General features: G+C 41.2%; 3 protein-coding genes across 5 annotated transcripts; 1 reads left to right on the forward strand and 2 right to left on the reverse strand.

Annotated features, from left to right (window-relative positions):
• Nucleotides 1-11: 11 nt before the first annotated feature.
• LOC135160588 (G-protein coupled receptor Mth2-like) lies at nt 12-5,097 on the forward strand. Its single transcript, XM_064117291.1, has 6 exons — nt 12-185; nt 907-1,145; nt 1,969-2,135; nt 2,736-2,969; nt 3,056-3,319; nt 3,923-5,097. The coding sequence occupies exons 1-6, from the start codon at nt 12-14 to the stop codon at nt 4,408-4,410; spliced, it is 1,566 nt and encodes a 521-aa protein (XP_063973361.1). The 3' UTR covers nt 4,411-5,097.
• On the reverse strand, nt 4,854-7,985 carry LOC135160591 (inositol polyphosphate 5-phosphatase K-like). Its single transcript, XM_064117296.1, has 8 exons — nt 7,740-7,985; nt 7,550-7,663; nt 7,082-7,307; nt 6,785-6,960; nt 6,377-6,604; nt 6,047-6,200; nt 5,744-5,933; nt 4,854-5,559 (listed from the first exon to the last, which is right to left on the reverse strand). Exons 1-8 carry the CDS (start codon nt 7,766-7,768, stop codon nt 5,378-5,380), a joined length of 1,299 nt encoding a protein of 432 aa, XP_063973366.1. The 5' UTR covers nt 7,769-7,985; the 3' UTR covers nt 4,854-5,377.
• Nucleotides 7,986-9,347: 1,362 nt separating this feature from the next.
• LOC135160589 (uncharacterized) lies at nt 9,348-14,799 on the reverse strand. 3 transcript variants are annotated; one of them, XM_064117294.1, is made up of 8 exons: nt 12,955-13,099; nt 12,290-12,440; nt 11,744-12,198; nt 11,241-11,474; nt 10,918-11,102; nt 10,220-10,653; nt 10,074-10,151; nt 9,348-9,639 (listed from the first exon to the last, which is right to left on the reverse strand). In XM_064117294.1, exons 3-8 carry the CDS (start codon nt 12,122-12,124, stop codon nt 9,491-9,493), a joined length of 1,461 nt encoding a protein of 486 aa, XP_063973364.1. In that variant the 5' UTR covers nt 12,125-12,198; nt 12,290-12,440; nt 12,955-13,099; the 3' UTR covers nt 9,348-9,490. The 3 variants fall into 3 exon arrangements, with proteins under 3 accessions (XP_063973364.1, XP_063973363.1, XP_063973362.1); XM_064117293.1 differs by lacking the exon at nt 12,955-13,099 and adding an exon at nt 14,659-14,799 and having other exon boundaries at nt 11,744-12,440; XM_064117292.1 differs by having other exon boundaries at nt 11,744-12,440.
• Nucleotides 14,800-15,150: the final 351 nt, after the last annotated feature.

Genomic DNA, 15,150 nt, shown 5'->3' on the forward strand with positions numbered 1-15,150 from the left:
AGTAGTTAGAGATGTATTTCAACCGGAGATGTACGAGGAACAGACTCAGTGCAGAAATCGTTAGGACTAACAGACACTTATATGTGATATGTTTTTACCTGTTGGTTTATCTAATTGACAACTCCACTTCCGTGTCTAGTGAGCCAGCGATCGGTGCACATCCTACTATTTATCAGATATCGATTGTAAGTATCGTTGGGGGCGAGGAGTCATGGAATATGAGAGAGTAATTTGACACGTGCGAACGAGATTTGGGAAAAAATCTCGCGAATTCGCTGAAATATTCTGATAAATTTGCTATGTCCAATTATACCCAATTTTTCTGAGGTTTTATTCCATCTTCATTACGTTTCAACAGAATAATTTAAACATTAATGAGTGATGGACTTTGCCAACGAATTCTTCACATTTTTATTTGTTTCTACTAAAGAATTATCGCAATTATGAGTGAATGTAAGTGGGATTTATTCAGAGAGAAAAGAATCCCAACGCTTTCTCTCAAAGTGACTCATTGGAGAGACGAAGACAAATTCCATTTCGTAACAAAATAATAAAATAGTTAAATGGGATAAAAAGAGGCGAGCCGGCACGTTTTGGTGATGGCAGTTTATGGATAAATAAAATGAAATTGCTTTGAGGTAGTGACACGAACCCCCCCGTACCTAATGACGAACAAAGCACATAGAACATGCGTCTCCTTGGCCGCTGATTATTTTTAGAGTACAGCGTGCTCTAAAGTTTATCGATTGGCATAAGTATACCAACATTTTTCGAGTTGTACAGGCAGATAAGGTTCGCGGCCCCTTGTTGAAACGAAGAAATTTCGATCGTGTCGATATCGATAACAACGATAACAAGGTATAGCAATCCGTTGACTCCATTAATAATCGATTTTTTTGTTTCTAGAATGAATCTAATGCATCGCAGTACCAGGGCCTTCCGGTGGTTCAAAAGTGCTGTTCCGTTGGGGAAGTCTTGACGAAGGACGAGGCCGGGAGAACTGTGTGCCTCAACGCCAATCTGACCCTCGACGCAACGATTTTTTCACCCTATTTTAGCGATTTTAATAGAAGTGGGGTGCTTGCTCCGGGCGAGGAGAAGTCGCGATTTGTGGCGATCATCGGCAATCCCTGCCAATTTAAAAAGTTAGTCTCAAGGAGTGTGATGTAATCTAGTCTTTAAAAAATTAGCGTGTTTTTTGCCACCGATCTATACCGCTTAGATTAGATTCAGACTTTCATTAGAATATAATCAATGATTAAATGACAATTGAATAATTTTTGAGAAACGGTTCCCTTTAACCCGCACTTCCCTGCATGTAGCTTATCTATAATAATCAATTAGTACGATGAGAGCACAAAATGTGATGGAATTGCGTAATACCGGAGTTATCTTGCCTTGCAATTGTGATAAGAACGATTTTTTTAGTGCATAATTTTTTCGATTCAACCGATTCTGTTGGAAATTCCAAAAGAATAGAAAACCGTAAAAACACTGAGGTTGCGGTTGTCCAGGAAAATCAATAAAAAGTCATTAGTACAGTGGAAATGCGTAACACCAAAATAGAACAAGTCAATACGAAATTGGTTTCACATGAATGACCCGAGAAAACGCCAGAGAAATATTTTTTTAAAATCTGAGAATCCAAACCTGTTGAGAATATGAAATAATTTTTTTCTGAATTCTCAGATGACAAGAGATCCTCCCCTTCATAAAAATTCCTCTTGTTCACATCTGCATTAGCTTTAACTTGGATCCTCCCCCACGTACGAGGGCCTTATGCTATTTTCTTTCTACGTAGCTTCTAGTCTACTTCATAAAAGAAGTTGTAATAAAAAAGTTGTCGCTTACCTTAAATATCGAGAGTGTTTATGAAAATCTGCCGCATTAGGAGAATCAACTCCATTCCATTCCCCAGAAACTCTAGTAGAAAACTCTCAACAACAAAAAAAACATTGTTTACCATAGGTATGTGCTGGAGCCCGAGGTGACGAGTGACGATGAACATTATCTGCTGTTGAATGGCTCTATTTTCGGTCCACATCACATGCCATCAATGCTCTCCCCAGGGAGTGATTACTGCATGGAGGTCATCCCTGGTCTTGGTCTGAGGACGCTGGTCTGTTTCCAAGAAGGTAAACGCCAAATAATCCCGTAAATCTCGAGATATCCATAACGCACCAATGACTCAGGATGATCTAAAATCGATAGATAATGGTTGTGAAGCCATATCCACTGAATTTTACCGCGATGAATTCACCGAATTTCGTTGAATTTCGAGCGGAATGCAGACCTTGATATACCCTATCTATCAACTGTAATCATTAGTCAGTCGATCGAGTTGATTATGAGACATTCTCTTCTTCGAAAATTATTTTTTGGTGATAAACAGAATATCAATAATTTTTTTATCACGCTGGGTGATGATATACTCAGTAGCGTAAGAAATAATTAATGAATCCCTAATGAATCATTATGATTAATCCCCCCCTGAATAAGAATGAGAGTACCGAGGTTCGAATGACGACCAGCAGCAACTGGTTCTTGGTGTAACTATATCCCTATAATCTCTGATTGTCGAGACACTTGTGGAAATATCAGATACGTCTGGAATTTACCAAAAGTAAAAGAATGATTACCGTAATGAACAGCTGATTCAATGTTTCCCTGCGCTGAAAATCGCCTTTTGGTTTATTTATTCCATCAATTGATCAATCAATCAAAATTGTCTTCAGAGGGAGAAAAGCAGACTGGAGACTTTCGGTTGACTTTCTACGCCTGCGGGCTTCTCATTTCCGTGCCCTTTCTCATTCTCACGATAATCGCCTACTGCATCACCCCGAGATTGATGGACGTCCATGGAAAAGCCCTCTGTCACTACTGTGGATGTCTCGCAGTGGCTTTTGCAGCCCTCGCCATCACTCAGCTGTCAAGCAATCATTTGAACGATGAAATGTGCATTTCCACAGGTCTGTTATTTTTCCCCATGACCTCCTGTGGACTACCATTATGCCAAAGAGAGTGCCAAAGAAGGTAATTTTTTTTCTTCTCACAGCCTTTGTCATCCAGTTCTCCTTCGTCGCGTGTTTCTTCTGGCTGAACGTAATGTGCATTGAGACGTATCTGCTCGCTAGGAGGTACATGAACAGTGGATGCTCAACCGCCCGTCAACCCCTTAGACTTTTCTTTTATTACTCCCTGTGGGCCTGGACGCCTCCTGCTGTTCTCATTATCGTTTCTATGGTTATGGATCTCAGTCCGACTGTTCCCATGACGTATATTAAACCGAATTTTGGATCCCAGAGCTGTTGGTTCGAATGTAAGTACTGATACTCTTTTGGATTCACCTCAAGAATTTGCAGGATTTTTCGCAATTGATTTGAAGAGTGAATAATGGCGAAATGAGACGCCATTTCGCAGAAGCACATTAGCGGGGCTGGGAACTCCTGAATCACGGTATCGGGTGCCAGTGGAATCGTATGGTTTTAACTTTTGAAGTCCCAGAATTTCCATTGGTAGTATCATTATTTAAAGTCACAATCAATCACTTGAAGTTAATGAAATCCAAGAAATCACTACACAACTGTGCTCTTTGTTAGAAGCGATTCGTTCGTGTACACTCCGGCTCATAAATTTTGTGAGACTTGAAGTTGTCTGCGGCTAAAATATCGACCATGATTTTGATTTCAGTTGCAGTCAACTCCAAGAGTTTAGGAACTTATTTGATTCCAATATTATATGAATTCAATAATGATTAATTCAGCCGTAAATCAACCAGATAAGAACCATGTAGTTATGCCCATGTTCAGGGTGATAAAATTGCTTGAAATCGACACTTTAAACCATCATGTCACTCACTGATGGAGTTCCCAGACACTCAATTACATATAAATAAAATTACGATTTCTTTGAATGTCTCCAGCTGACGTAGATGCGATGCCTTACTTTTACGTGCCAGTGGGTCTTCTCCTCGGCGCCAATATTGTCCTCTTCACAATGACAGCGGTGGCAATCACCCACCACCAGCGGGACCTCGATCTCCGTCGATTGCGACAAGACAGAGAGACTAATCGAGACGAGCGTCGAACACTGAGTCGATTAAAACGTCTATTCCTCGTTTGCCTGAGTTTGTTCTTCCTCATGGGCATGAATTGGGCGATGGAGATGATATCCTGGTGGGCAGGTGGTGATCCCCTGGCTTGGTCAGCCTTTGATCTTGTCAATGCTCTTCAGGGGATTCTTGTCTTCGGTATATTTGTCCTCAGAAAGCCCATAAGACAACTCGTTTGGTACGAGGTGCAGAAGCTTCGAGGGGTGGAGGCGACCGAACCAGAAGTCGCTAGTATGGACCGATCTCTTCTTACTGTACTCAATATTGATGCCTTACCTTCCACCGAGAGAATGTTATAACTGAACTGCATTGAGAGACTAATTTATTTGTAGAGAAATTTTTTTAAATTGAAAAATGGCCTCAAAACTCATTTATTCTACTAAAATGGAATGAGCAAGGTTCATCCATGCGGAGTGATCAGAAGAGATTCAATGAGCATACAGAACATGTCAAAATGCGAGTTGAAGGGACCTCGATCTTAAAAGCTGCTTGCGACAGATGCAGGGGAATCCCAGGAATATATGGGGTGCTGCAACTGTCATTTCCCATTCATAAATATTCATTAAGAGTATTGACCCTCATTAGATCTTCTGAAATAGTTTTTTTTTTCATTTCAAAGGAGTAAACAAATTGTTAAAGTCATACTTCAGATTTTTCAACTGTTAAGGCCTCCAGAAAATATTTATTTCATTCTCTCAGTGCGACAAGTGTGTGAAATGAACAATTTTATAACCGTTTCATCAACGGTCAATTCCATTTATTTATTTATTTATTTTTATATTCCAAGAAATCAACAGAGCTCCATTATTTCCATTTCCCCAATTGTTCCACAAATTACCCATAATTTATATCGACTTCAAGTATGTATACATTTAATTATTTGTAATTTAATCCCCTGTCCTCCTAGTCAATATTGCATACATACATTGCATAATGGGGAGCAATTGCTACTGACAAGATAATAAAATAAAGTACATCTCATTACTTTTCTCGGCAATAAATCTATATAAAATTACATTGCTTCCACATACCCAATATATATTACACAGCAAAATTAAACAAATTAGCTAAATTGCGATAATCTTATTAAAGCAGGTACCCAATTACTTTGTTCGATTGATAAATCACTGCAAGAATGTGAAGTTAGGTGTTCCTAACTTCGTTTCAGTGGAACTTAAGTGCTCCTAACCTCACTTTAGAAGGAGTTAGATGTTTCTGACCCCACTATAGTGAGGTGAGATGCCCCTATTGGGTTCTGGTGGTGCCTCAAGTTCTTCTGTGGCCAGGAAAAGGTGGGCTCATACCCAAAACACCAACAATATCACCAGATTGACAGACGTATACCAGTCGATACATTCCAGGAGCTTTAAGGGCACTGTCACTGAAGTATATTCGTTCAGTTATCGTGTTATTGGTTGCAACTGAGAAAGTCTCTAGGCCAGGTTTACCTAGGAGATCGGACAATTGAAAGTTTCAAATTGTTTTGCAATATGAATGACGAAGATAGTCTTCGATTGTACAGAATTGGTCGTTTTTTATTTAGAAAAATAAAGACAAAATGGCTACCAAATTGTGAGTCTTGATAAGCGGTGAATATTCAGGATAAAATGTAAATGACATGTTGGTTCTCACCTCGACCCACATATTCGTACACCAGATATTCATCCAGAGACGAGAAGCCATCGTGGAAGAGTCCAATCCAGTCACCAGGGGACGGTATGAAATCACCTCTGAGGGTGTACCCCACAGAGTTCTGTTGATCCACGATCCAAGCGCTCACTGGCTGGAATTCCACTCCATGGTCCTCGTAATCAGGCCTAATCTAGATGAAGTTACAAAGATAAATGAATTAAAATCGAGGCAATAACTTTGTTAGTTGTCGATTTCAGATATTCTGTGATAATGATAGTAATGATATGTAGAGGTCCTCGTTACCTTTATAGTGAACTCCGCACTGACTGGCTTGTGATCTGACCCGACGTAACTCGGATGACTTCTGTAGTTACTCTTCACAGCCTCTAACTTTACATCCTCATATACGTCGGCATTAACTTTGTACAAAATCCTGTCTGTCCACGATGGACGACGTCTGCAAAACATGAAGGTTTTTCATGATATACCATTACAACATTCATCCATAAATTTATTCAGTAGTTTTATGGTATTAATTTTTATACTCTCAAGGTCTTGGAGGTTGTACAAGGTGAATAGCGATTAGAAATCATGTTCAACAGTCAAATTAGGAATTGAATCAATGAAACATACTTGAGATCATATTCCTGAGAGGAGAATTCGAATTTATAAGTGGGTGGAAATGCAATATCTGCTTCACTAAATTCTGCGAAAGCGTCTCCACTCTCCTTCGCGATATTCAGTTGATCCCTGCTCAGGAGGAGTTTCAATTGATTCTTCGCCACTAGCTTGTCAATCAACTCCGCTGTGAGATCCTCCCCATTGAGTCGAAAGTTCAGGTCACCAATCCAAAATATGTAGCTGTCACACATCAGACAAGAATGTTAGCATTAGCATTGGTATTTCGAACTCGCAGGGGCCCGACTCTGATGGTGAGTTCCACTGCCTCGTGATCTATGGCCGTATTAAGGCCCCAACGATTCCAAGAACTCATCAGCGGTCTCCCCTTGTTAATTACTATTTTTAATCAGGTAAACTCACTCATGGTATAGAACATGTTGTGTTTCAGGTACTTGGAATGCGTGCTCTCTGAGAATAGTGTTGTAGTCAGCTATTCTGTCGTTGCATAGGTGATCGTGGGGAGTCAGGTGTGTATTCACGATGCAAATTTTCACACCATACATGTTAAAACGAACACTAACTGCGCCCTTATTGCCCTGGGAAATTAGAAAAAAAAGATGAGGAGAAAATTTTTTTCACATGAAATATCTCGTTCATCAAAATGCTGCTCTATATTTGGGGGTTTGAGAATGGTAAAATCAAGACGTGGTGACTTACCCACATACCTCCGAGACCAGTTCTCGTGTACGTAGCCTCGATGAACCTGAGGCGAGTCAGGTGCTTCCGCAAACAAAACACATTTAACACTAGTCCCTGCAGCCTCTGTGTGCGAATTTTTATGTAGTCGCACGTCTTTAAAGATTCTTTAAAAATCTTGGTCCATGGATCCTCGAAGAGCATGTCGATTACCATGTTATGGGGTTGAGACTTCACCTCTTGCAAACTGAACAATAAAAAAGGCTCACAAAATGAAAAACTCGAACAATATAAATTTAAAAGGCATATGACCTCTTAAATAAAACACCAGTACCTCCCCAACAAACGATGCAATTAAAATAAATCAAGTCGAATATCACCGATGCTCTCAAAGTGGAACAGTCACAAAGGAAAAGCGTCTAATACTCTCTCACAAAAAAAATAACCTTTGACAACTTTACGAGCCCTAAAGACGACAAAAGCACTCACCCAACGACGAATAAATCAGGAAGTCCTTCAGGATTGTTGGAATTGATTCCCAACATTTGACGAGGGTCCTCCTCAGGGAACTTGGTTGCAACATTGTAAGTTACAAAGTACAACCTGTCAGTCGTGATAATAATTTAGATGAGTAAACACTTTGGGGCGATTGTTGTTGTTTAGCATTTGTCGAACTAACCTCATTTGATTGAGCTCCAACGCTGTCATGTTAGTTTGTTATAATTCACTGGTGATTAGGGGCATAATTTCATCGTGTTGTTCCCCTCGCAATTCCTTGGGAAAGTTGACCACCTGACCACCTTCACTGGGCTTTCATCGTGTATACGACACAGTTACCATATCATTCGCGGCGTGACGTTTCCACCTGATGCACTCTACTTGGTTCATTGTTATGTCCATAGAGTATAGACTAGACTAAAGGCTTAAACAAAGAGGATAGACCAAAGTAGAGGCTCAGTTCGGGGGGGTTGACTGACGCCAGTTTCTCCACATTACCGACACGATTTCACCCCCGAGGAGACGGGGCGCCACGAGTACTACTGACGTGAATAACCCAGTGTGAGTGACATAGGAAGAGAGAGGGGGAAAGATATTTCTCTCTCGCTCATTGGCAATTTCGTCAAAGTCTTTCAGGGGGGGCAGGGCGGTTCGCGTTTTTCTCGGCGCCTGGGCCTCCTAGAGCGAAATGGGCCCGGATTTGGGCTCATACCGTTTTTCGCCCATATCTTTGGAAATATCATAGCTAGGACAATTTGGCTGGCGCCATTGGATTCGTGAGACGATTTCCGATTTTTCTAGGGGTCCGGGAATTTTCTAAAGTCGATTTTTCTAGTTTTTCGCGTTTTTCTCGGCTCCGGGGCCTCCTAGAGCGAAATGGGCCCGGATTTGGGCTCATACCGTTTTTCGCCCATATCTTTGGAAATATCATAGCTAGGACAATTTGGCTGGCGCCATTGGATTCGTGAGACGATTTCCGATTTTTCTAGGGGTCCGGGAATTTTCTAAAGTCGATTTTTCTAGTTTTTCGCGTTTTTCTCGGCTCCTGGGCCTCCTAGAGCGAAATGGGCCCGGATTTGGGCTCATACCGTTTTTCGCCCATATCTTTGGAAATATCATAGCTAGGACAATTTGGCTGGCGCCATTGGATTCGTGGTAGGATCGAACTCGAGTCCACAGCATGCGATTTGAGGACGCTCGCTGTGCGCCAATATAGCAATTAAAATATTGTATTTAGCTCTTGGTACATGCTTAACTAACTGGCCAGGTGAAAATATTTCTCTCCTGACCGGGAAAAATAGATCTTTTAAATTAATTTTTGTAAACCTAAAAACGACATATTATGGCTGAAAAATCATAAAGAAACATTTCAAAGGCGCAGAAACCTATATCTCCACTCTCGACTTGTCCCCGTGGCAGCGGGACTGCTACTGAGGCGTTACCGGCTTGGCCGATATGCTGATACCCCAGTAGGATTCGTGGCGCCCCGTCTCTTGGGGGGTGAAATCATGTCGGTAATGTGGAGAAACTGGCGTCAGTCAAACCCCCAGAACTGAGCCTCTACTTTGGTCTATCCTCTTTGGGCTTAAATCTCGTGGGTCACGTGACCCCACACTAGCATTAGCACCAAGTCCCATTGGGTGGCGTCGCAGTCGTTTTTAGGTGCAGGCACGGCTGGCGGGGTCTTTAACCGGGATTTTGACAAAGGTGACAATTTCTTAGACCAACATTCACCCAAGACTGAGATGAACTATTCAATCGCCCAGGTTCTTCAGAAATAACAACTCAATATCTTTATCACGTCTTTACTGAACTCCTAAGTCTCATACGACATACATGGGCATATAAAAGTACAAAAAATAAAAACATTCATCCATTAAGCATAATGACTCTTCATATGAAACAATATCCCACTCCACTGTACACTAATTATCAGTAAATCATGCCAGGATGAGCGCGTTGGAAGAACACATTGGGATTTGCTGAGAGTGTCGTGTACAGATTGGCAGCATTCAGCTCTGAATCTGGTATATACATTCCATGTGGTAACACAAACGTCTCCAAAGGTGGCCCCTGCATATCTATGCAATTAAAACATCATGTTATGATTAATCCAATCACGGTCACAATGATTCGCATCTGGACATATTAGCATTGGATTGATTATTTAATTATCCTACGATATGTTGTATAAAGTACGTGACGGCAGTTGTGCAGCAGTTAACACAACAAATGTACAGCTACACACAGACACACACAACCGCAAGAATTCCACAAATAAGAATTACAGATGTTAGAAGCCACTGCAAAGTGCAGGGTGGCTAGAGGCGACTCTCAATAAAAGAAAAAGCATAAGAGAGTAGGGCATCAACGATAAAAAGAAATCGATATTTATAATCGCCTATGGCTTGTCCATTTCCCTTTATGTTAAAAACAATCAGAGAAAGGCGAAGTAAAAAAAATTTTAGTGTACATGAATGTGGGACAACCAGTTGCTAAAAATCCAGTCACTTACCATCCGAGTAAACAGGACTGTTGCCATGTCTGCAGGCATTACATCCGGGTATCGCCGAAGACACCAATGCAATACGATCTGTCCACAAAAAACAAAGATCAATTTCTATTGAATTCCAGAGACCATAATCTATACAAAATTCTCACCTGTGCTATGATAATCCACTTTCCGTTTGAATGAGCCCCCCTCGGCAGGTTTGAAATGAAAGAAGGAGTATCCACTCCCAGGTAAAGAGCTCAGACGATCGTCATCCCTATCTCTCCTCCCACCAATTCTGTCGTTCCTCATCACGACAGTGGATATTCCCCCGGGTCCCTCGCGCCCCAGAGCTGCCAGCTGACGTCCCTTAGGCAGGAACATGGTGAGGAAGAGAACGAGAGACGTGGACAGGAGGCCATAGGCCAACCATGCCTCTCGATCAAGTTCATTGGCAATTAGTGCTCCGATTGCACTTGTCAACCAGATTGGGACTGTCAGACCCACTGCTATAGCGATGAACGCAGCCTCTCGGTAATTGTCACGGATTCCACGTGCTCGTATTGCCAAACCTGCCACGGCGATCAGTAAAATCGCAGGATAGCTGGAGGACATCAAGATTTTTTGTGATGTGAAGAGAGAAGGGCTTAAGAGGGTGCAAGAGGGCTTTCAGAGGATTTAAGAAAGCTTTTGAAGGATAAATACTCTCGCCAAATATTTATTCAGTTGAGAGGACTGAAAAGTCTTCCTTTTTTGCTGCAAAGCGTCACAAAAAATTCAGAAACAGAACTTGTCATTCGGTCGACGACGGTCAGTCCGCGGAAGTGAAAAAACATTTGGAGTGTTTGAGAAAAAAAAATTAAATTACCCTAATGAAGCGATAGTTTGTCCAAGAGGTGTCCTACAGCACGTGAATTGAGACTGAATACTCGACACTGTTTGCAATTTCTTTGTCCCAATGATACACGGTCGAATGACGTCCGGTATTTCACCGTAAAACCACTGACCGACAATTGCAACTTGAACGAGCACAGCGAAGAGTAGAACGAGGGCCTTTTTAAAAATTAATTAATACGATCAGTGATCATCATTAATGATTGATTAAATTTACCTAGATAAACATCGATAACCGAATAAATATACTTTCCCCCGAAGGGGGCTACTAATGTCGTTAGATTACTCGTTACTGACCTGATAAGGCGCCGGGAGATATATTCCACTGTTGAGAGAAAGCAGAAATACGCACTTGACGAGTAGAGCAGCAAATATTAGAGCTGCTGGCAATCCAACCAGTCTAAAGGCTGCACATGATAGTGGATTTGGAGCGAGTGAAGCCGCAGCTGATAATCCAGCCAGCATGAATAATCCTAGGAGGAGAGCTTGGCCGAGAAACAGGTGACGCCTGTTGGGAGCTGCTGCTCGAGCCTGTCATTATAGATAATCGATTGGCTATTTTTGTAAAAACATTAAACAGGACATTTTTTCAGGAAATCCCCCTTACAAATGACCAGTTTTTTTTTATTGAGGACTTATTAAAGACACGTAGACGCCATATTGCCTTTCATTAATTATGTCATCGGTTTCGAAAAGTTATCCTAGCGCTACCTGTCTTGTTTATTTATTGGAAAAAAATGTGGAGCGTAAAATTGACTTAAAAGTAATTGAAAGTATGAACTCTGGACATCTCCCCTCACCTTAAACAAAACAAAAATCTCGAAGACCGCCATGAGCAGCATAACCGCTGCACTGAAAGCAGCGAGCGGTAAAGCCCAAGATCTATCCCTCAAAATATTTTGATAATAAGGTGCGTTGACAGTGACACCCGGTGTGAATCTTCCGTCATCAGCGTATCCGACATTTCTCGTTGGATGATTAATAGAGATCGTTCTGTTCGGTGGTGGTACACTGATAACACTTGCCACACTGCCAACACTACCATTCCCACTCCCCTCACTAACATCAGGAATGACAAAAAATTCTGTTGACAGTTCCGTGCGACTTCTTCGCATAAATCCAATTGTTTTCATCGTTGTCGTACCGGTGGTTACACCGGCTGCTGCTGCGGCGATCATCATCGCCTCGTATTCACTGGTGTGGGCTGGAGGGACATCTGCCCAGGCGGTACGACCGCCCAACACGGCGAGGCCCGCTGAAAATACAATGGGACTGAGTCGCATGTTTGGGAGTGGACCCCTATATATTTTTTTTCCCAAGGGTTTCTGCAACTATTGGGGACCCACGTGGATTGCTGACACCATCACCGGTCGCCAAATTTATGTCTTCTAGGCGCCATTTCCGTTCTTCAATCCGTACGGAAATTTTTCAGTGAAATTTCCCATGGAAAAATTCTGAAGAAATCTTCTTGTCATTTGGTTCAACTCCGTAATGTTTCTGAAATTAATGAAGAGTGGATGATATATATATATATAGGATGTATATTTATATATTTGATATGTATTTATACGCCTCTGATAATAATAATAATCACAGTGATAATAGAAATGGTATTAAAAAAAATACCAGAAAAAATCAATTGCTATGATAGCAATAATTATTCTTAGCACAAGATAACGAAGAAAGAAACTGTCTAAACAAATCTAATAATTTTGAAGCACTAGAAAGATCACAAAAGTCCCCACAAATGTGAAATTCCCTGCCCCAAGAGCACTAAGATTTTTCACGCCCGTTGGACAATTTATTCCCGTACTTGTGCTATAATTTTCTCAAAAAATGTTTCTCCATTTGACATTTAATTTTTTCATTATACGAAAATTGAAAAGGACCCAACATTGGCCCGACAGTCCAACCGTCTGTGAGAGCACATCCTTAGAGGTTTATTGTCTCCAAAACTTCAACTTCCCGAGGTAAAACAATTTAGGAGAAGAGATCACCGATCGTTAATTACCTAATGCCCCGTCAATTGTAGGTTAGAAAAACAATGTTGCCTGTTATGCAAAAAAAATGTTAAAAATTGAGTGACGGTGACCGGAGCACGGAGAGAGGTACAGCATGGTGGCCGCTCAACGAGGAACTACGGTTGGGGCCTGGCTAGCCTATCCGTTACGGCCCAAAGAAGCCGAGAGTGGATGTTGCGACGATGGTTACTTGTTTAAGAGGAGAGAGAAAAAGATACGAGGAGGATTGTCTTCGGCAAAGGGACCCCTTTCATGTGTGGGTACGGGTTTTATGGACGTTGCCGGTGATAGGGACACGTTGGAATGAGAAGAATAAGAGCGGAGGGAATGAGAGGAGAAGAAAGTACCCGCCCAAACCGCCCGTCGGGACCATTTACATATTCCGGATAGGGACAATAACCCCAGGTGATGTACACTTATTAAGATGTTTTTTTAGGGAGTATTTGCTTAGTAAATTAGTTATTAACGTTCCAGGATATTCAGTCATTCATTGAAAGTACGGGTTTGACGTTTGTTTATTGGGTCATTTATTTAACAAATTCAGGGGATTTCGTATTCCGTCAAGAACATGGAGATGTTGAGATGTCTCGATCCCGAAATTGGAAGAAATTACGAGATAGAGTATTAAAGCTGGGGACTCAGGCTGGGACATGAAGGGAGACTAGGTATCAGCATGGTCATTAACAATAACTCATATTTGTTCAGTTCAGGAAGAGAATAATAAAATCGAACGTTCGATTCCGTTAGGAGATGGGACCCATGACGAATCGGTCAGCAGATGACCCTCACCCTCTCGAGAGCTGACGAGGATTTTTTTACTGTTAGAAATTTAAATGACAGTCTTCAATTTTCCACAATATTTTCCCAATTTGCCAAATGCTATCTCAGTTCGTGGGGAAGCTATGAATTTTTGAAATCGTCATTTCTCAATGAGCTTTCGTGATTGAGGCCCATTTTTTCAGTGAAACACTCGCGATGGAATATTCAACAATTCTTTAGATGATATTCAATAAGTTTCCATGGCTCGCAGTTTTCTCTCGAAATGTAATTCATGTCAATGTCAATGAATGTCATGAAGAAATGGAAAATGAAAATGATAAAAAATGGTAGAATGTTTGTGGAAAAATTCCACAAAAAAATTATCCCATGAGACAAAAAATAACTGCAAGTGTTAACACTTCAGTATTTATCTGCAGAATTCTCAGCAAAATATCTCCGAAAAGTTCCAGGAACCGTAAAAGCCACCGCAGTTAGACTCTTTTTTTTTAACCTCTCAAAATCCTTCGGGTGACTAACCGGTTTTCAAAACGAGTCAAATAACGTTCGATGCAGACAACACAGACACGCATAATCAAACATGTTTGCAGCCGTGGGCGGATAAAAAATCATCAGCATGAATTTTTATCAACGCAAATGTTTTCAAGTTATGAAACACGTGACAATGCGGATGTATAGCGGTACCACTGAGAATATTGAGGGGCTCTACACGTACTTTATGCAGGAAAGAGTCTTGAAATGTCCCATGGACGTACATGCACAGGCGTTAAGAACACAGACACGGACCGATAATAAAGATAAAAAATGCTGGATGAAATATTCTACCCCGGTAATTTGAATACCAGTCAATCCACTTCGTTTCATAATTTGTTTTCTTCACCGGGTTTTTATTTGTTATATGGCGAATTAATACTTACCGGTTCGCTGGAGACAGATCAGTCAAGGATTTGAGGGTGGGACTGACATATGACTGGAATTTTCAGTTCTTTGGTTTTCCGCAGCTCGAAATGCAACCTCATAAGGACATCGTCAAATTTCGACTATTTTAAGGATTAGGATTTCGAGAAATCCGAGGAGGGTATTCCACACCAGGTGATCAGGGACTAATTGACATTGTTGGTGGGCGATTATAATCAGAATTGAATTAAAAGTTGACTAAACGTCCAGCTGGAATAACAAAATTATGAAGATATTAAATTTTGAAAAATATCGTGCAACGATTGATCGAACAATTACCAACCTGCTCCCTGCTCACTGGACTGCACACACGCAACCGTTGAAAAACTGATGAACGCGACGTGATAATAAAGATAAAACATACTGGATGAGATGTTATCTCCGGAATTTGAATACCAGTCCGTCCAGTAGATTACTTTGCTTGTCTCATTCACCAGTTTTTTCTGTCGTTT

This window comes from Diachasmimorpha longicaudata, chromosome 3, assembly GCF_034640455.1.
Source record: "Diachasmimorpha longicaudata isolate KC_UGA_2023 chromosome 3, iyDiaLong2, whole genome shotgun sequence".
Classification (NCBI taxonomy): Eukaryota; Metazoa; Arthropoda; class Insecta; order Hymenoptera; family Braconidae; genus Diachasmimorpha; species Diachasmimorpha longicaudata.